This window comes from Schistocerca serialis, chromosome 9, assembly GCF_023864345.2.
Source record: "Schistocerca serialis cubense isolate TAMUIC-IGC-003099 chromosome 9, iqSchSeri2.2, whole genome shotgun sequence".
Lineage (NCBI taxonomy): Eukaryota > Metazoa > Arthropoda > Insecta > Orthoptera > Acrididae > Schistocerca > Schistocerca serialis.
Window position 1 is genome coordinate 352,159,619 of NC_064646.1, and position 21,821 is coordinate 352,181,439.

Consider the following 21,821-nt stretch of genomic DNA (forward strand, 5'->3'; position numbering starts at 1 on the left):
ACGCTTCCCATGCAAGTGAAACAATGCTGTGAACAATACGATTTACATAAACGATCTGGTTGATGGTAATGACAGCGGCCTTAGACTGTTTGCCGATGATGCTGTAGTCTACAGGAAAGTAGTATCACATGAAAGTTGTGAACAAATCAATGAGGATTTTCAGAAAATAAATGCGTGATGTATTGACTGGCAGTTCTCTCAATATTAGTAAGTGTAACTTATTGCGTATAACAAGGCGAAAATCCCCATTAATGTACGAGTACAAAATAAATGCCCAGTCTTTGGAAGCGGTAACGTCCGTCAAGTATCTGGGTGTGACTGTTCGAAATGATCTCAAAAGGAATGATCAGATTACACAAGCAACGGGTAAGGCGAACTCTAGATTGCGGTTTGTTGGTGGAATCCTGAAGCGATGCAGTCCTTCAACAACGGAAATAGCTTACAAAAAAAATGGTTCAAATGGCTCTGAGCACTATGCGACTTAACTTCTGAGGTCATCAGTCGCCTAGAACTTAGAACTAATTAAATCTAACTAACCTAAGGACATCACACACATCCATGCCCGAGGCAGGATTCGAACCTGCGACCGTAGCGGTCGCTCGGCTCCAGACTGTAGCGCCCAGAACCGCACGGCCACTCCGGCCGGCAAATAGCTTACAATACGTTAGTTCGTCCAGTCTTGGAGTATTGTTCTTCTGTATGGGACCCTTACCAGTTGGGTCTGATTCAAGAGATTGAGAAGGTCCAAAGAAGAGCGGCAAGATTCGTGACTGGTACATTTAGCCATCGTGAGAGCGTTACAAATCTCATAGTAAGTTTGAAGTGGGACACACTTGCAGATAGACGGCGCGCTAAACAGAAGGGGCTGCTCACTAAATTCCGAAATCCCATCTTCACCGAGGATGTAGAGCATGTCCAGAATGAGATTTTCACTCTGCAGCGGAGTGTGCGCTGATATGAAACTTCCTGGCAGATTAAAACTGTGTGCCGTACCGAGACTCGAACTCATGTAGAGCATATATTATTACCACCAACTTTCAAATCACGCAATGATCATCATTCAAAGATAAGGGAAATAAGAGCTCATACTGAGGCGTTCAAACAGTCGTTTTTCCCTCGCGCGATACGCGAGTGGAACAGAGTGGGGGGGGGGGGGGGGGGGGGATATGACTTTGGCGCGAATTGTGTCCTCCGCCACACAACGCTTGGTGGCTAGCGGAGTATACGTGTAGATGTAGATACCCATCCACTGTGCTACACTCGTCACACTTCTTCCTTCTTTCCGTGTCCCTGTGATACTACTCGGTGTGAAGTCAACCGAATGTTGTCTCCAAGCCACGTTGCAATGAAAAACACCACCGCATTGCAACGTAAATGGTCACTGATTAACACACACTATGTTTTCCTGTTCGTCCAACTGCCTCGTGTTGCTGGGCCAGTGCCATTTGGCGCTATCGTCACTCTGACCTCACGCCATGTGACGCACTATTTTGTATGCACGACCGGGAAACCTCCGGCAACATGTCCCCGCATATTCATTGATTTCCAGCTAGTAGTTAATAATTCTAAGACAAAAAAGAGAAACACACCATGAAGCAATTATCCGAATGGGAAGCAATTACACAGATGTTATGTACATGTAAAGAGAAACAAATTATTATAATTTCAGAAAAATTGGGCGATTTATTTAAGAGAAAGTGCTTCAGAAATTGAGCAAGTCAGTAACGCATTGGTTCGTCTCTGGCCCTTATGCGATCAATTATTCGGCTTGGCCTTGATTGAGAGATTGTTGGATGTCATCGTGATTGATACCATGCCAAATTCTGTCCAATTCGTGCGTTAGATCGTCAAGGTTGAAGGATTCTGCCCGTAATGTTCCAGAAGTTCTCAATTCGGGAGATATCCGGCGATCTTGCTGGTCGAGGTAGGGTTGTACGATTTAGCAATCACGAAGACAAGCAGTAGAAACTCTCACCGTGTGCGATCGGGCGTTACCTTGCTGAAATTTAGGCCTATATGGCTTGCCATCAAGGGCAATAAGACGGGCGTAGAATATCGTCGACGTACCGCTGTGCTGTTAGGGTTCCGTTGATGACAACCAAAGGGGTCGTACTATGAAATGAAATGCCAATATCAGACCATCAACCCTGGTTGCGGGACGTATGGCAGGCGACAGTCAACTTGCTATTACACCGCTGTCTGGGGGCATCGCCAGACATGACTTCGGCCTGGAATCGCAATGACCGGATAGAACTGTCTTCAGTGATCGGCGAAAATCCCCATTGCTTCGAATTGAGCCCCGACGACCAGCGATGACCACGGCACCCATATAGCACAGCGGTACGTCCCGTTTCGTTTTTCTTCCTTGCACTACACCCTGGGTTTACATTTCAACAAGATAATGCCCGCCCGCTCCCGTCGAGATTTTCCGTTGCTTGTCTTCATGTTTGCCGAACCCTACCTAGGCTAGCAAGGTCGCCAGATTTCTACCCAAATGAGGACGTCTGCAGCACTTTGGCCAGAGCCCTTCAACCAGCTCTAGATCTTGATGATCTAACGCACCATTTGGACAGAATTTGGCACAATATCCCTCAGGTGGACATCAACAACCCTGCCAACCATGCTAATCCGAATAACTGCTTGCCTTAGGGCCAGAGGTGGACCAAAACGTTACTGACATGTTCAGTTTCTGAAGGTCTTTCTCTTGAACGAATCATTCACGTTTTCTGGAACTCTAATCATTTGTTTCTCTCTGCATGAACATCACATCTACCGATTTCCGTTGTTGTTGTTGTTGTGGTCTTCAGTCCTGAGACTGGTTTGATGCAGCTCTCCATGCTACCCTATCCTGTGCAAGCTTCTTCATCTCCCAGTATTTACTGCCACCCACATCCTTCTGAATCTGCTTAGTGTATTCATCTCTTGGTCTCCCTCTACCATTTTTACTCTCCACGCGGCCCTCCAATGCTAAATTTGTGATCCCTTGATGCCTCATAACATGTCCTACCAACAGGTCCCTTCTTCTTGTCAAGTTGTGCCACAAACCCCTCTTCTCCCCAATTCTATTCAATACCTCCTCATTAGTTATGTGATCTATCCATGTAATCTTCAGCATTCTTCTGTAGCACCACATTTCGAAAGCTTCTATTCTCTTCTTGTCCAAACTATTTATCGTCCATGTTTTACTTCCATACATGGCTACACTCCATACAAATACTTTCAGAAACGACTTCCTACCACGTAAATCTATACTCGATGCTAAGAAATTTCTCTTCTTCAGAAACACTTCCCTTGCCATTGCCAGTCTACATTTTATATCTTCTCTATTTCGACCATCATCAGTTATTTTGCTCCTCAAATAGCAAAACTCCTTTACTACCTACCATTCGAATAATTCGTTTGTGGTCCTTTTTTCTGAATATACACTCCTGGAAATTGAAATAAGAACACCGTGAATTCATTGTCCCAGGAAGGGGAAACTTTATTGACACATTCCTGGGGTCAGATACATCACATGATCACACTGACAGAACCACAGGCACATAGACACAGGCAACAGAGCATGCACAATGTCGGCACTAGTACAGTGTATATCCACCTTTCGCAGCAATGCAGGCTGCTATTCTCCCATGGAGACGATCGTAGAGATGCTGGATGTAGTCCTGTGGAACGGCTTGCCATGCCATTTCCACCTGGCGCCTCAGTTGGACCAGCGTTCGTGCTGGACCTGCAGACCGCGTGAGACGACGCTTCATCCAGTCCCAAACATGCTCAATGGGGAACAGATCCGGAGATCTTGCTGGCCAGGGTAGTTGACTTACACCTTCTAGAGCACGTTGGGTGGCACGGGATACATGCGGACGTGCATTGTCCTGTTGGAACAGCAAGTTCCCTTGCCGGTCTAGGAATGGTAGAACGATGGGTTCGATGACGGTTTGGATGTACCGTGCACTATTCAGTGTCCCCTCGACGATCACCAGTGGTGTACGGCCAGTGTAGGAGATCGCTCCCCACACCATGATGCCGGGTGTTGGCCCTGTGTGCCTCGGTCGTATGCAGTCCTGATTGTGGCGCTCACCTGCACGGCGCCAAACACGCATACGACCATCATTGGCACCAAGGCAGAAGCGACTCTCATCGCTGAAGACGACACGTCTCCATTCGTCCCTCCATTCACGCCTGTCGCGACACCACTGGAGGCGGGCTGCACGATGTTGGGGCGTGAGCGGAAGACGGCCTAACGGTGTGCGGGACCGTAGCCCAGCTTTATGGAGACGGTTGCGAATGGTCCTCGCCGATACCCCAGGAGCAACAGTGTCCCTAATTTGCTGGGAAGTGGCGGTGCGGTCCCCTACGGCACTGCGTAGGATCCTACGGTCTTGGCGTGCATCCGTGCGTCGCTGCGGTCCGGTCCCAGGTCGACGGGCACGTGCACCTTCCGCCGACCACTGGCGACAACATCGATGTACTGTGGAGACCTCACGCCCCACGTGTTGAGCAATTCGGCGGTACGTCCACCCGGCCTCCCGCATGCCCACTATACGCCCCCGCTCAAAGTCCGTCAACTGCACATACGGTTCACGTCCACGCTGTCGCGGCATGCTACCAGTGTTAAAGACTGCGATGGAGCTCCGTATGCCACGGCAAACTGGCTGACACTGACGGCGGCGGGGCACAAATGCTGCGCAGCTAGCGCCGTTCGACGGCCAACACCGCGGTTCTTGGTGTGTCCGCTGTGCCGTGCGTGTGATCATTGCTTGTACAGCCCTCTCGCAGTGGCCGGAGCAAGTATGGTGGGTCTGACACACCAGTGTCAATGTGTTCTTTTTTCCATTTCCAGGAGTGTATGTCATGGTACTTTATCTATCTCGTCCTAAAGTTTTGCAGAGGGGTGTACATCTATCGGGGCGACTGTGTCTTGGATCCTTTAAGTGCGAGCTGCCTCTGTTATCGAGGTATCGATGCGGTGTCAAGTGTTGGTATTATTGGTCCAGTTGTTTAGCGACAGGTGTCCCGGCGGAGGCGCTGATGGCGCGGTGTTGCGGTGTTGCAGTGGGCTGCGTTCGCTGCAGGGCGGCGCCTGGGACGGCGACCGACGGCGCTTCTGGTGGTTCTCCGCCTACGCGTGGGGCGGCGCCGCCCTCGTGTGCGCGGCCACCGCTGCCGTCGAGTTCTCCGACTCCGTGCCCAAGGGCGCCAAGCTGAAGCCAGACTTCGGCGCCGTGCGCTGCTGGTTCAGGGGTGAGTCCGTACATCCACATCCTGTTCTGTTCACGTATGGAGAGCGGAACGAATGACGGGTTAACCGCCCCTATGTGTGTTGTAATTAATATAATCTCGTACTCACGAGCCCCACAGAATAATAAGTAGGGGATTGTAGCATTGTCGTAGAGCAGTGGTTCCCATCCTTTCTGCGTCCATTACTCCAGAGTACAATCAGATATTAGCTGCTACCCCCTCCCCACTCCCCCTCCCCACCCCTCCCACCTTAGTCATTAACAGTAGCGCATAAGTAAACTTTATAATGATAAACAGTTTTCTTTGATTACTTTTATATTTAAAATGAAGAAAGATGAATGATGTTTAATTTTCGTACACTACACCCCCATTTAAAATCCACCAAGTTAAAACGTATGCAGTGTACTTGGGCCTACTGCTTGTAAATCACTTGATTGTTGGACTCCTTATTTCTCAGCTGACAGAAATTTATATTAATAATAATAATAATAATGCAGTGTTGGCCCTACAGCAGTGTAGTAGCCATTATATGGTAATTCTTGTGCAGTCGATTACATACTTTATAGTTGCGAGGTGGATCACGAAGCTGTTTCTCAACTATAGCGGGAACTACTAACAATTTACGGAAGACGTTTTCATGAGCTATTTAAGCATATATGAAGTATAGTCTTAATTTTATTGTCATAGGCGCGTGGTACAAAGTATGTCTGTAGTGAATGGACTATGTCATGTAGATGACGTTTGTACATTCGTTTCACAAGCTACAACCTCCACTACATTGTCTCACGCGTGAACCAACGTATTTGAAAGAAATGTAATTACTGGTAATCCATGTATTCAGTATTACAGCCCCACAAAATAGTGATAACTGTAATTTAGTTTAGTGCCCGGAACACAGGTGAACACTTTTGTTTTTACCCCTAAGGTAGTAATTAGCCCCGGGTTAGGAAATATTGTTATAGAGTCGTCATTTAAAGCCGATTTTAGAAACTTTCAAATTACGCTTCCGCGGAACTGCTTGCCTCTATTTTCAGGTGCCTTTCTAGTTCAGTTTTTTCATCACCTCTGTGAAACTCTTCCACAGATCAAACAAATAGGTAACCCATTCGTGCTGTTCTTCTCTGTGTACGTTCAGTATTCCCTGTTATTTTATAAGGATCACACGCACTTGAGCAGTATTCGAGGCTGGATCCCACGAATGATGTGCAAGTAAACTCCTGTGTCCACTTATTTCATTTCCTTAGTAACATACCAATAAACCGAAATCTGCCACCTGTTTTACCCATGACGGAGCGAAACGATCGTTCCATTTCACATCCCTGCAAAGCGTTACAGCCAGGTGTTAGTATGAGTTGACCAAATCCGGCGGTAGCTCGTTGATACTTTAGTCACAGGATACTACTTTTTATTTTCCTGAAGTGCACAATTTTACATTTTTGGACATTTAAAACAAATTGCCAATATTTGCGCAACTTTCATATCATGTCAAGATCTGATTGAATACATGAGCGGATTTTTCCAGATAATACTTCGTTATAGGTAACCGCATCATACGTGTAAATTTAAGATTACTATTAATATTGTCTGCTAGATCATTAAATTACAACCTTAGCGGAAAGGGCCCCAATACATTTATCTATGGCACACGTGAAGTTACTTCTAAGTCCGTCGATGACACGCCATTCAAGATGATATACTGCGTCCTCCCAGTTAAAAAAGCCCCAGCCAAGCGACAAATTTCTCTTAAAGCAGAAAGGTGGAAGGAGTATATAGAGGGTCTATACAAGGGCGATGTACTTGAGGACAATATTATGGAAATGGAAGAGGATGTAGATGAAGATGAAATGGGAGATATGATACTGCGTGAAGAGTTTGACAGAGCACTGAAAGACCTGAGTCGAAACAAGGCCCCCGGAGTAGACAATATTCCATTGGAACTACTGACGGCCGTGGGAGAGCCAGTCCTGACAAAACTCTACCATCTGGTGAGCAAGATGTATGAAACAGGCGAAATACCCTCAGACTTCAAGAAGAATATAATAATTCCAATCTCAAAGAAAGCAGGTGTTGACAGATGTGAAAATTACCGAACTATCAGCTTAATAAGTCACAGCTGCAAAATACTAACACGAATTCTTTACAGACGAATGGAAAAACTAGTAGAAGCCAACCTCGGGGAAGATCAGTTTGGATTCCGTAGAAACACTGGAACACGTGAGGCAATACTGACCTTACGACTTATCTTGGAAGAAAGATTAAGGAAAGGCAAACCTACATTTCTAGCATTTGTAGACTTAGAGAAAGCTTTTGACAATGTTGACTGGAATACTCTCTTTCAAATTCTAAAGGTGGCAGGGGTAAAATACAGGGAGCGAAAGGCTATTTACAATTTGTACAGAAACTAGATGGCAGTTATAAGAGTCGAGGGACATGAAAGGGAAGCAGTGGTTGGGAAGGGAGTAAGACAGGGTTGTAGCCTCTCCCCGATGTTGTTCAATCTGTATATTGAGCAAGCAGTGAAGGAAACAAAAGAAAAAATCGGAGTAGGTATTAAAATTCATGGAGAAGAAATAAAAACTTTGAGGTTCGCCGATGACATTGTAATTCTGTCACAGACAGCAAAGGACTTGGAAGAGCAGTTGAATGGAATGGACAGTGTCTTGAAAGGAGGATATAAGATGAACATCAACAAAAGCAAAACAAGGATAATGGAATGTAGTCTAATTAAGTCGGGTGATGCTGAGGGAATTAGATTAGGAAATGAGGCACTTAAAGTAGTAAAGGAGTTTTGCTATTTGGGGAGCAAAATAACTGATGATGGTCGAAGTAGAGAGGATATAAAATGTAGGCTGGCAATGGCAAGGAAAGCGTTTCTGAAGAAGAGGAATTTGTTAACATCCAGTATTGATTTAAGTGTCAGGAAGTCATTTCTGAAAGTATTTGTATGGAGTGTAGCCATGTATGGAAGTGAAACATGGACGATAAATAGTTTGGACAAGAAGAGAATAGAAGCTTTCGAAATGTGGTGCTACAGAAGAATGCTGAAGATTAGATGGGTAGATCACATAACTAATGAGGAGGTACTGAACAGGATTGGGGAGAAGAGGAGTTTGTGGCACAACTTGACAAGAAGAAGGGATCGGTTGATAGGACATGTTCTGAGGCATCAAGGGATCACCAATTTAGTATTGGAGGGCAGCGTGGAGGGTAAAAATCGTAGAGGGAGACCAAGAGATGAATACACTAAGCAGATTCAGAAGGATGTAGGTTGCAGTAGGTACTGGGAGATGAAAAAGCTTGCACAGGATAGAGTAGCATGGAGAGCTGTATCAAACCAGTCTCAGGACTGAAGACCACAACAACAACAACATCATATATGTTCATATTTTTGATAATAATCGCAGGTGCGGTATTGAGTCAAATAATTTACGTAAATCGAGAAAGACTGCATCCACATGACTGCCTTGATCCAAAGCTTTCAGTAAGTCATGTCAGAAAAGTGCGAGTTGGGTTTCAATTGACCTATGTTTTCGGAATCCATGTTGGTTGGCGCGGAAAAGATAATTGTGTTCGAGATACCTCATTATGTCTGAGCTTAGAATATGTTTCAAGATTCTACAACAAATGGGTGTTAAAGATATTGGATGGTAGTTTTGTGGATCGTTTCTGCTATCCTCCCTGTAAACAGTGTGTCCTATGGTTTCTGCCAATTATTGGCTTGGTTTTCTGTTCGAGGAGCTATGGTGGACTATAGCTAAAAGAAGGGCTAGTTGTATAGAAAATGCGGTATAGAATCTGATGGGATTCCATCAGGCCCAGGGGCTTTCTTCAGTTTTAGCGATTTCAGCTGCTTCGAGACGCCTTTGGTATTAATATTTATGTCACACATCTTTACAGTCAGGCGAGAATTAAATTGGAGTAGTACGCCTGAATTTTCATTTGTACAGAAACATTTGAAAACAGAGCTCAGCCTTTCTGTTTTCGCTTTGCTACACTCAGTTTCAGTTCCTGTCTGGTCCATGAATATCTGGACACTAACTTTGTTACCACCAACAGCCTTTACGTGTGAGTAGAATTGCTTTTGCTTTTGTGAGACATTCTTCATTAATATTGTGGTACGGTAGACACTGAAGGCTTCACGAACTTCCCTCTTAACAACCAAATGCGTTTCGTTTAGCATCTCCTGATCTCTAGCCGTAAGCTTCGTTTTACAACTATTATACAGTAGTCTATGTTTCTTTAGTAGTTTCCTTACACTGATTGTATACCGTGAAGAGTTTCTCCCATTGTGATGGATAGCTACGTGGTCCACTATTATTCTGAGGGCAGTTCTTCTACATGCCCTTCTCCAGAGCTAAACGTTTCGAATTCGTTACTGAGGTGCGATATGATTGCCTCTTTATGCACTTTGATGAAAGTATAAATCTTTCAACTTGTGTTAGTGGCTCTTTGTACTTCAGAAATCATTGTTGCTACAACTGCCTCATTTTCACTGCTACCAGATTCTATTAAGTCTTCAAAAATGTTAGGTTTATTTGTTGTTTTAGATACAGCATAATTCCATTATGAGTGCGCTTCCGAAAAAATTGTTCTATGTAGTTTTCAGAGAACTCATTTACTTCATTTACTTATGCATCGCAGAACGTCTTGTCATGCGAACCACTTAAAATAGTGCAAATTTCGCTATTGATTTTGGACTAATATTGTCTCCTCCAGTAATGACAGTATGACACGGGAACTTACTTGCTAGCGAACTAAGATTTTCTCTGAAGTTTGGAGACGAGTCCGGTGGTTGATAGGATTTGGCTTTAAGTTCATGTCCCGCCCTTGTGTGCTCCCCACACACTGTAAGCTACCTGAGTAGCTAGCCTAGCTTGTCGCAGAGCATTCAAAGTCTCTGGTTCAATCCTTCCATTCGACTAACAACCAGCAGCCCCGATCAGTTCATGGGACAATGCTGCAAGTCGTGAACCTCGATGAAATTGCTTATGCAAGACTGGTCTTCCCAACCTTCGCTTCCAGTCACTGGAATGATCCAAGTATGACCTCGGAGCCCAGATGATAGGCACCGTTTGTTCCAACGTGCACCACAACCTATAGTCGGTTGCACCCTTTTCCTAGTAGTTGCCGGAACAGCCTCTTCAACAGGCCCCAAGGGGTACACACTGAGTGACACTAGACTTCCTCTCCCAGTCCTTGCTGCCACTGCCTTAACGGATATCATTATTTGCCTTACATTTGAACTGCTGACGATTAACAAACCGTTACCCTTGCATTTGCCTCGTCTTGACACAGGAGAGGGGGGAAGAGTTTATACGAGGGTTGAATGAAAAGTAATGATCCACCTTCGTTAATTTTGTCTGGATGGGAATATTTTAATAAATCAATCTGTCAACATTTTGCTTGTGAAACTCGATGGTTGCTGGCACAGGACGCTCAACTTTTTGTATGTCACGCAGGTCAGATGTCCCCGCCTCAACATATTTATACATACTCGCCCAGCGATGCACAGTACTCACATCAACAAAATCACCATAAACTGATTTCATTCTCTGACTAATCTCCTTTGGTATGACACCTTCTGCTGCCAAGAATTTAATGACTGCACTTTGCTTAAATCGCATTAACCGACCGTCTGCGCAGGGCTTCATACTTTATACAGTAGCAACACAACCGTTCAATGCTAAGGCTTCCAGCCAACTGGAGCTGTAGAGAAGAGGCTACGGAACAAGCCAGTACCTGCCGCATACCAATGCTGCCAACTGTTGAAGAGTTACGAAGGTGGAGGCATTACTTTTCAGTCAACCCTCGTAGTATATATAGGTAGACGTTTGCCCATTTTTTTCGATTCTTCTTTATTCGGTTTTCTCTTGTTTAGAGACAAGCACAGAGTAATTGTATAACTTTTATGGTATCTGCGTTGCGCAAATTAGGTATAAATATCTTCTCCAATGTAGAATAAATATCACATGAAATAGATAAAACAGTTGAACAAATGTTCAATGAAGTCAACCAACATAATACAATACATTTCATTCTCTTGTTCAGACATTCTTGCGTATAAATAAAATGACTTAGTTTAAAGATGTGACTTGTAAAATTTAAGTTAGACTACAGTGTTATACATTAGGTGAAAGATCAATGTGATAGTAAAAAAGAAGAATCACTGAAAATGGTGCTAATGGCATCTTATACCCTAACGTTTTTCAACTGGGTTAATCAAATGGTGAAAATAACAATCTGAAGCGAAAATCCAGTAAAGCATCTGAAGTGATTACTCAGTATGTGTATTTTTCTTCTCACATTCTTTTGCTAATTATTCGTAGACTCTTCCTTCTCGTGAATATATAACCATAGAATTACAGAAAATAGTTCTGAGATATTAGGCCTTCATTACAGTGTCTTCATATTACTTGTGTAATAGCTATAATTAAACTATTATGCCACTTACCTATGAAAAGCAACCGTTCCTTATTTCATATACAAACATTTAGAATTGCATCCATAGGAGCAGCAGCTACTGACCTATATTTGCCTAAGGAAATATGTAAAGTTGGAAAAATACCTGTAATTGGCGGTGTATGTAGGTGATACGCAACTAGTCTCTTTTTGAATTTCATGCGATTTATTGTCCATTAATCAGTTTTCGAGCCACTGCAGGCGCATCATCAGATAAAGGTGTCACAGAGAGACTCGTCTCTGGGTCACTTGCAGCTAAACGCTAGAGTCGTGGTGTTGGCAAAAATGACGATAACTGTGGCGTAAGTTATCGAAATGGATCGTAATGTTACATAGCACTACGTCTTGGTATCCAGGACAATTTCATGCGATAACGTATATTTCCCTCAGCTTTCACACAGTTCTTTATCGGAGTTAAATGGTTGTGGATACCACCAAACACAGCGACGCAATTGTTCGAAACATGACGATCTTTCGCTTCCTAAAGACTTGGCCAACTTATACCTCAGTTTTCGTTATTTTCACAGCAGTGGATGGCAGCGCGTAGCTGTGCGTGGTCCAGTGAATAATCTTCCTGTAGCTTCTCCATCTGATGACGAACCAGGACTCTACTGAAAATGGTTAATGGTACAACACAAGTAAATCGTATCAAATTCAAAAAGTTACAAGTTGCTTATACCTTACAGGGCGTCGGTATAAATATGGAAACAGAAAAAATTCAACACATTATTGTACCTAATACTGCGTAGGAAAACCCTTGGTATTCAAAACCGCTTTCAGTCATCTCGGAATGTATAAATACGGGTCACTTATGGTTTTCAAGGGAATCTCATTCCAGTCTTTCTGTCAAATAGTTGCAAGTTGAGCTAACGATCGTGCAGGTGGAGAGCGACCACGTCCCCTTCTGTCTAAAGCAGATCACAAAGGCTCAATAATTTTGGGATCTGGTGGGGAGGGAAGATGCGACAGTTCAACCTGCTGCTCACAAACCCAGTCCTGGACGATGCGAACTGTTTGAACAGGACATCTGTCGTCTTGGATCAGAACATTACCGTTGAGGAAAAAAATATACCATGAGATGGACCTGATAAGGTAAAATGGTCAAATGATCCTTGGCGGTAATGTAACCTAGTACAGTACCCATGGAATACCACGATATGGCTGTCCAAATCATCACCGAACCCTCGCCATGTTTCCCTCTTGGGACGTAAATGTGCTCAGAAGTTGGTAAGAGTGCGCAACAAGACTTAACGGACCAAATGACTGTCTTCCATTGCTCCATAGATCAGGTTTTACTGCTTCGGCACCACATTTTCCTCTGATGGGCATTTGCATCACGATAGAGTGGTTTTGTATTTCCAGCTCGCCCTGCTATGCCTAGCTGATGGTGCTCCACTCGTGTTGTTGTGGTGCTGTCAGGATTTGCAAGTGCAACATTCGGTTCCGCATGGACTTTTGCAGCTGTCACCCTCTTGTTTTTCGTCACCGTCCTCCTCAATCAACGTCCGTCATAATCACTCAACACACACTTTCGTCCACGTTGTTATTTGCCGGATGATGATTTTCCGCTCTCCCTATATGCGGTATAAATCTTCGATTCGGTGCCTCTTGAAAAATCAAACACTTCGGTTACCTTTGGTACAGAAGCACCCACAATACGAGCACTAGCAATTTGAATATGTTCTAATTCACTTAGCTCCACCACAATGCACTCACAACTACACATAAAATACTTCTCAACGCGAGTGACACTTGCAACGTGTTGAGGACACTGCACAGGTGCCGCCTGTGGTCAAATACAACAGCGCAACCTACAGACTGTGTTTATGTTCAAGCACGCATTTCTCACGGTGTTTCCTTATTTCTGTCCAATCCCTGTGCGTAAACCGCGAGTTTAAATCAAAGCTGCAGTTCCTCATCCACAACGGAATGGATATAATGAAAATACACGTACGAGGGTCGTTCAATAATTGAAGAGACAAATTTGTGTGGGGAAAAAACGGTTTGTAGGGCAAGTTTGGTACTTTTATGCTTTTAAGTTGGCATCACTGGGATGAAACCTGATCACCTTATGTCTCAACATAGTTTTGTTTATAACCTCAAAAATACATTTCACGATGGAGAGTCCGCTAAAAACGTCCACATTGCTTGAACAACGTTCTGTTATCCGTTTTTTACTTGCTGAAGGCGTGAGACCAGTGAATATATACTGTAGAATGTCTAAAGTTTATGGTGAAGGTTGTATGTATCGTGCAAATTTTTACAAGTGGGCGGAGCTGTTCAAAAATTGTTGCGATTCCGTAACTGACGAACACCGTTCTGGCAGTTTCAACTCCCTCGCTTGAAAGTCGAATTGATGACATTATTCGTGCCGACCGCTGTGTGAATGTGGAAATGACAGTTGATAAGATTCAAGTTAGTACTGGTACAGTTCATAACATTATCTGTAAGAAGCTGAAGTACCGCAAAACATGTGCATAATGGGTCCCAAAGGAGTTGACGCGGCTACACAAGGAAAAAGGTTGAGAGTGTGCACAGAGTTAAAGGAAAGTTATGAATGCGAAGGTGAGCACTTCCTCAACAAAATTTTAACTTGTGATGAAACTTGGGTTCACTAATATGAGCCAGAACCAAAAGACAAAGCACGCCAACTCACCTGTCAAGAAAAAATTCAAAACCCAAGCCTCAAGTCATGTTGACGGTGTTTTGGGATGCTGAGGGTCCAGTTTTTTGTGATTATCTCGAAAAGCGGCACACAGTGAACAGCCAATACTACTCGGGTTTGCTTGAAGCCAGCCATGAGACGGAGACGTCTTGGATCTCAGAGGAGAGGTGTCGTTCTCCAGCAAGACAACGCACGCCCTCATATTGCACAACTAACACGTGAAATCATCGACAAAAAGGGCTGGGAAGTACTGCCTCATCCCCCTTACAGTCCTGATTTAGCACCTAGTGATTTCTATTTGTTTGGTGTACTGAAGGAGGCATTACGTGGGAAGAGGTTGCAAGACAACGAGGACGTGAACAAGTTTGTGGGAAATTGGTTCAAACATCAAGATAAAGAGTTCTCTGCAGCCGGAATAAAAAAGCTTGTAGCCTGTCGGAACAACTGCATAAATAGTCATGGGGATTATGTCGAAAAATAGAAATTGTTCTGTAAAAATAAATGCTTTTTCTCCAGACCAATTTGTTTCTTTAATTATAGAATGACCCTCGTAATATTAAAGTTTCAGTTTTAGCATGAAATGAAAACGAACGCCTATATAGTAAAGTCATTTGACACTCTCGATATGATGGTGAGAACATATGCAGTGCGTTATGCTCACTCCAGACACATTTCTACTCTACGGCCGCAGCCAAGAACGTCGCGGGAGGCAGCCCAGTGTTCCGTTTTCAAATACTTTCTCGCACTTTTTCCGCGTTCTAGGTCTGGCAGCGCCTGAAGCATGCGTTTTCGACTCTAGATTCCTGATCTCATAACTTTGGTCTTGAGATCAGTATTTTGTATACAGCAAACATAGGTAAGAGATCTCCCTTGAAGCATTCTCTATGACCGCACAGCCTTCCGGCCAAACAATAGAAGATTCGCTCTGCTTGGAAAAATTGCCAATGTATGTCGTTCATTTACAAGTTCACCTACTTGGACAGCAGGATTAAAGCTACTAACATATTTATTTTCAGAGGGAATTCAAAAATGGTTCAAATGGCTCTGAGCACTATGGGACTTAACATCTATGGTCATCAGTCCCCCAGAACTTAGAACTACTTAAACCTAACTAACCTAAGGACATCACACAACACCCAGCCATCACGAGGCAGAGAAAATTCCTGACCCCGCCGGGAATCGAACCCGGGAACCCGGGCGTGGGAAGCGAGAACGCTACCGCACGACCACGAGATGAGGGCTCAGAGGGAATTCTGTTTATGTTTCGTATAAAGATAAATTTCATTGGTCGAACCAGTCCGATGGACAACTGCCCTAAAAAACTGTGAAATAAGGAGCAGAACAACACAGGAAATCATTTATCTATTTAAAGTAATCAGTTTTCAAATGATGGTTTCAGAGAAGAAATTGAGTACGGGATGTGACATCGATAAGCCCATTTTTTCACACTGAGACCCATTTATTACCTTCAATAAATCTATACACCACAGAGAGTATAAATATCTATTTTCATAACGGTTCATTCTGTTGCAAAGGTTTCAGTTGTTGCCACTGTTAAAATTATTTTCGCAGTCTATTTTTATAATACACCGGAATGGATAGCATACCGTGTTTCTCAGTGTATGTATTTTGAGCCTCTGAAACACATAGCTGACACGTCACTCGTGTGCGACACCCAGAGCTATAAACACACGAAATGGAATCCTAGAAATTAATACCCTGTCGTAAGTTCTTCATCACCGGTGATTCTTTGTGTGACGCATGGAAAGATAAATGTGTCACTCGTGACGTCACGTCTATTCGAGTCGCTAGAAGAACCCGGTTCGTTTTTTCAGATGTGCACGAGGAAGAACCGATACAGTTTCGAAACAAGTAGTCACTCACGGGTGTGTGAGCGACTACAGTCGCGCACTGAACATCCTGCCGAGTGAACGCGAATCTACAAACGTGATCAGTATATGGTAATTTTTGATTCCTAGATCCAGTCTCGATCTTATTCAACACGCTGTGAGACTGACAAATCGAAGACTACAAAATTATTAAATCCTTAAACTAGTATCTTGCTTGTTTCTTATAACTTCTCAGAGAACAATTAGCATCTCTCTTTTGCAGGATCTATTAATTTAGATAATGAATCACCTTGTCAGGTCTCTTATTGTGCTGATTTATATGCCCCAAAGTCTTCGGCCAAGAAAAAGAGTTTGTTTCGTGAGGCACTGTAATAGCGTATAATCCCATAGAAAGATTATAACATATCTATTAAACGAATTACGCAGATACACATTCAGTGCATGAGATCAATATACACTACGCAACAAAATTAAAGGATCACTTCTCCGAAACCCCGTAATTGCCTGCCATTGGCACGTATAAGTTTGAAATATGGCTCAAAGGTGTCTATAATCTTCCTCAGTAGTGATCCAAAAGGGCGGCATCCTGCAAGGTCATCCTCAACGTCGACGACGCTTCAAATTTCAAGATGTTGAACATACGAAAAAAAGGCCAGACTTCAGATGTTCATGTACCGTCTCAGGTGTATTAATGGCGCCGCATTGGCACCAGCTTTCATCACAATTCTGCCGAAAGGCACCGTGGACGTGTTCACGATGGGAAGGTCGTGACAGCCCCTATTATCGATATTCCACCCCTTCTCTGCGATGGAGGTCAAAACCGCGACGATCCGAGTTGAGATCCGTAGGTTTTCTTATGGGTGGTCAAGGAAAACATTTCACACGCACCGCCGCTCAGAATCGACACGGAAAGGCCTGAGGGGGTGGAATTAACGGCGTTAATGAAACCACCCCTTTCCTTGGGGTAGTGATTGCCACACGTTTCGCAGTCGAAAACGACAGTCTCATTACGATGAGCAGTAGGAGGACGTTCTTGACAACGTTTGACACTGCTGACACCCCTTGATATTTTAACCCTGCTCAGAGAACACTGGGGGTGGGAGTGGGAGTCGGGGGGCCGGGCGAGGGAGGGGGGGCTCGCCACTGAACGTGATCGCACCCCTTCAAAGTGCAACGCGATCACTATTTTTGCTCTCGTGCACGGTTTGGAACAACTAGGAACCGTTCAAAACCATTCGACAAAATATGAACATCATTCGAAGTAGTAAAGCGTGCTTATGCATTTTCAGCCCTTCTGTGGCGTGATGAATGGGAGAGGGGGGAGCGAGTGGGGAGGGGGGCGGGCGGGCAGGGGTGCGTCATTGACATATACGCGAATAATGTATGATTTCCGAGTATTGGCACCAGACCCTCTCTCTCTCTCTCTCTCTCTCTCTCTCTTCTCTATTTTTGTCTTTTTCTCTTTTTCTTTTACGACTCATAAGAGCAGGATGGCCTGTTGTAGCACTTCGTCCCTTCTAATGAGGAGTCGCTTTTGGTCCCTTGTCGAGGGAACTCGGTGCGATGTTAATGCCGGAGGGTCCGTATTAGAAATTTGATGCGTTAGTTGTTACTTGGCTGTCCCTATGTTGTAACAGCGGTACGAAGGAACTCGACTCATGATCACGATGTTGTGATGATCCAGAGGGCTGAGTGCCCCAGTTATGGCGACACTGATGGAACATCATCGTCTTTCTTTGCACACACCACCACTACACCGTCATCGTCAGCAGCCTCACAGCGACGACTAGCTGCCACGGTGACAATTGTTTGATCCGATTCAATTTCAGAATCTTTTTGGCTAACTATAAGTTAGCTGTAAATCTTTATAGCGTCCTTATTCATTGTTTGCTCGGACAGGGTCCTGCCTCCAGCTGTCTTGTTTGGAAGCCTGGGATCCATTAGTAATAAAAACGTAAATTTCGTAAATAATGCACACGGTATATTAAGCACCGAAAACAGACATTTTATTGTAATAATAGTTGAGTACTTGAGAGAGTGTTACTCTAACATCAGCAACATAAAAAAGTAAATAGAGAAAAAGGCAAATATCTCTTATTGATTGTTGATGTATATGAGATTCTTACGTCGTCATCTTCTTGTATCTGGCTTGTCACGCTGTATAAGGTTCAAATGGTTCAAATGGCTCCGAGCACTACGGGACTTAACTGCTGTGGTCATCAGTCCCCTAGAACTTAGAACTACTTGAACCTAACTAACCTAAGGACATCACACACATCCATACCCGAGGCAGGATTCGAACCTGCGACCGTAGCAGTCGCGGCTGTATAAGGGATGATCAAAAAACTTCCATTTTTAGGGGATTGTTGAAGCGTACCTGCAACGTAGCGGGTGTACAGGGTGTAGCGGGTATAAGCGCAGATATTTCTATTGGTGACTGAGGACGGTCTACTGAACAACACTACATCAGTATGTACTTCGTTTCCAGATTAATAATATAGCTGTTAGGAGTAGTATGCTGGGTAGTACCTCCACATACACTATTGGCCATTAAAATTGCTACACCACGAAGATGACGTGCTACAGACGCGAAATTTTACCGACAGGAAGAAGATGCTGTGATATCCAAATGATCAGCTTTTCAGAGCTTTTCCAACCGATTTCTCATACACAAACAGCAGTTGACCGGCGTTGCCTGGTGAAATGTTGTTGTATAGCCTCGCGTAAGGAGGAGAAATGCGTACCATCACGTTTCCGACTTTGATAAAGGTCTGGTTCTAACCTATCGCGATTGCGGTTTATCGTATCGCGACATTGCTGCTCGCGTTGGTCGAGATCCAATGACTGTTAGCAGAATATGGAGTCGGTGCGCTCAGGAGGGTAATACCGAACGCCGTGCTGGGTCCCAACGGCCTAGTATCACTAGCAGTCGAGATGACAGGCATCTTATCCGCATGGCTGTAACGGATCGTGCAGCCACGTCTCGATCCCTGAGTCAAGAGATGGGGACGTTTGCAAGTCAACAACCACCTGCACGAACAGTTCGACGACGTTTACAGCAGCATGGACTATCAGCTCGGAGACCATGGCTGCGGTTACCCTTGACACTGAATCACAGACAGGAGCGCCTGCGATGGTGTACTCAACGACGAACCTGGGTGCACGAATGGCAAAACGTCATTTTCTCGGATGAATCCATGTTCTGTTTACAGCATCATGATGGTCGCATCCGTGTTTGGCGACATCGCGGTGAACACACATTGGAAGCGGGTATTCGTCATCGCCATACTGGCGTATCACCTGCCGTGATGGTAAGGGGAGCCATTGGTTACACGTCTTGGTCACCTCTTGTTCGTATTGACGGCACTTTGAACAGTGGATGTCACATTACAGATGTGTTACGACCCGTGGCTCTACCCTTCATTCGATCCCTGCAAAACCCTACATTTCAGTAGGATAATGCACGACTGCATGTTGCAGGTCCTTTACGGGCCTTTCTGGATACAGAGAATGCTCGATTGCTGCCCTGGCCAGCACATTGTCCAGATCTCTCACCAATTGAAAACGTCTGGTCAATGGTGGCCGAGCAATTGGCTCGTCACAATACGCTAGTCACTACTCTTGATGAATTGTGGTATCGTGTTGAAGCTGCATGGGGAGCTGTACCTGTACACGCGATCCAAGCTCTGTTTGACTCAATGCCCAGGCGTATCAAGGCCGCTATTACGGCCAGAGGTGGTTGTTCTGGGTACTGATTTCTCAGGATCTATGCACCCAAACTGCGTGAAAATGTAATCACGTGTCAGTTCTAGTACAACATATTTGTCCAATGAATACCCGTTTATCATCTGCATTTCTTCTTGGTGTAGCAATTTTAATGGCCAGTAGTGTAGCTCCCAACACCATAACATATGGGCCACCAAAACGATCATGTTCAATAATGTTCCTGGCTGCATTACATACCCCCATATGGCGAGTGATGGAAGTACGTAATGCACCCAGGAATATTGTCTAACACAATCGTTTTGATGGTCCAGGTGTTGTAGGGTGGAGGACAGTAATATTGCATGTACTTGTGATTTCCAAATCTTTGAACACAGAACGCTTACTTCTCAGCAGTATCGTGACAGTGTACTGCTTCCCCATGTGTGACTTTTATGAGGTGCATTCAGTACTGACTTCAGTTTTATCGACAACGGAGCGCGACCGCATCAAAATGCGCAGGCGAATGAGCTCTTCCAAAGAGATGATATTTGCTGAATCGACTGGTCTGCCTTCCCACCCCCCCCCCCTCCCCCCTGCTTAAATTCCATCGACCACTTGTGGGACGCGTTGCGGAGACGTCCTCATGCAGCACCAACAATCCAGCAGTTTTCGACCTCTTTGATGGAGGCATGGAACGCCCTACCACAAGAACTCATTACCAAACTTGTGACCACAATGGGAACACACAGCCTATTAAATATGATGTCCCACCTTTTCATCATAAATCCCTGTGACTTCAGTGTAATTCTTGTCTTGCAACGAAAGTATCATTTCGGTTCGTCTCATTGTATTTCAGTTACCTTCCTTATTACCCTGTAGCAGTTCCTTCTATGTATGGTCCAAGATCGTTACGTTACGAGGGTCGTCCACAAAGTAAGTTCCGTTTCCATTTCTATCCGCGGCAGCGCTACGATCGCAGTTCCGAGGATGCGCGACAGTTACTCTGACTCAAGAAGACATTTACACCATTTTTAGATCACTCCTGCCGACGTGTGCTTTGTAGCGCTTCTTTATAATGTCAGCCGTAATTGAAAATGCAGCCGCAATTGAAAATGCAGCCCCGTGCGAAATGATATCTGTGATTCGTTTTCTAAATGCAAATAAAGTTAAACAAAGGAAATTCATCGGCAAATCTGCGAGGTTTATGGACAAAATGCTATGAGTGATTCAATGGTTAGAAGATGAGTCAGACTGTTCAATGGAGGACGTGATCAAGTGCACGATGAAGAACGAAGTGGACGCCCATCTGAGGTTACTGATGAACTGGTTCATACAATTGAAGAGAAGATTAAGCACAACCGTAAGTTTATCCTTAGTGCCCTTGATATGGAAGTTCCGCAAATCTCACTATCACTCATAATAAAATTGCTACTGAAAAACTGAAATTTCGAAAACTTTGCTCACGTTGGGTACCCAAAATTCTTTCTGAACTACACAATAAACAACGGATGGGCAGTGCACTTCAGTTTTTGACATGTTACAATGAAGGAGGCGATGGTTTTCTTTTGCGGATAGTCATGGGGGATGAAACCTGGGTACCGTGCGACACCCCGGAAACAAAACGGCAATCAGTGGAATGGAGGCACACTTCATCTTTTTTTTGGGGGACAGAAAAGGCATTTTGCTGATTGATTTCTTACCACAAGGCCAAACAATCAATGCACATGGTTACTGCGAGACCATCAAGAAATTGCGCCGTGCAATGCAGAACAAGCGTCGAGGATTTAAATCACTAAAGACCAAGAACTCTCATGGATATGACGGGGTATCTAGCAGAATACTGAAGTATTGTTCCACGTACGTTAGCTCAGTACTTAGCCATATCTGTAACTTTTCCTTTAGGA

At 44.4% G+C, this 21,821-nt stretch overlaps 1 protein-coding gene across 2 annotated transcripts in view; it reads left to right on the forward strand.

Annotated features, from left to right (window-relative positions):
• The window catches only part of LOC126418977 (probable G-protein coupled receptor Mth-like 1), a 382,615-nt gene that overhangs the window by 307,489 nt on the left and 53,305 nt on the right, over positions 1–21,821 (forward strand). For both annotated transcript variants that reach the window (XM_050086023.1, XM_050086024.1), the window contains exon 7: positions 5,054–5,241. In XM_050086023.1, coding sequence (XP_049941980.1) covers positions 5,054–5,241 — 188 coding nt within the window. The remainder of the gene's footprint in view (positions 1–5,053; positions 5,242–21,821) is intronic.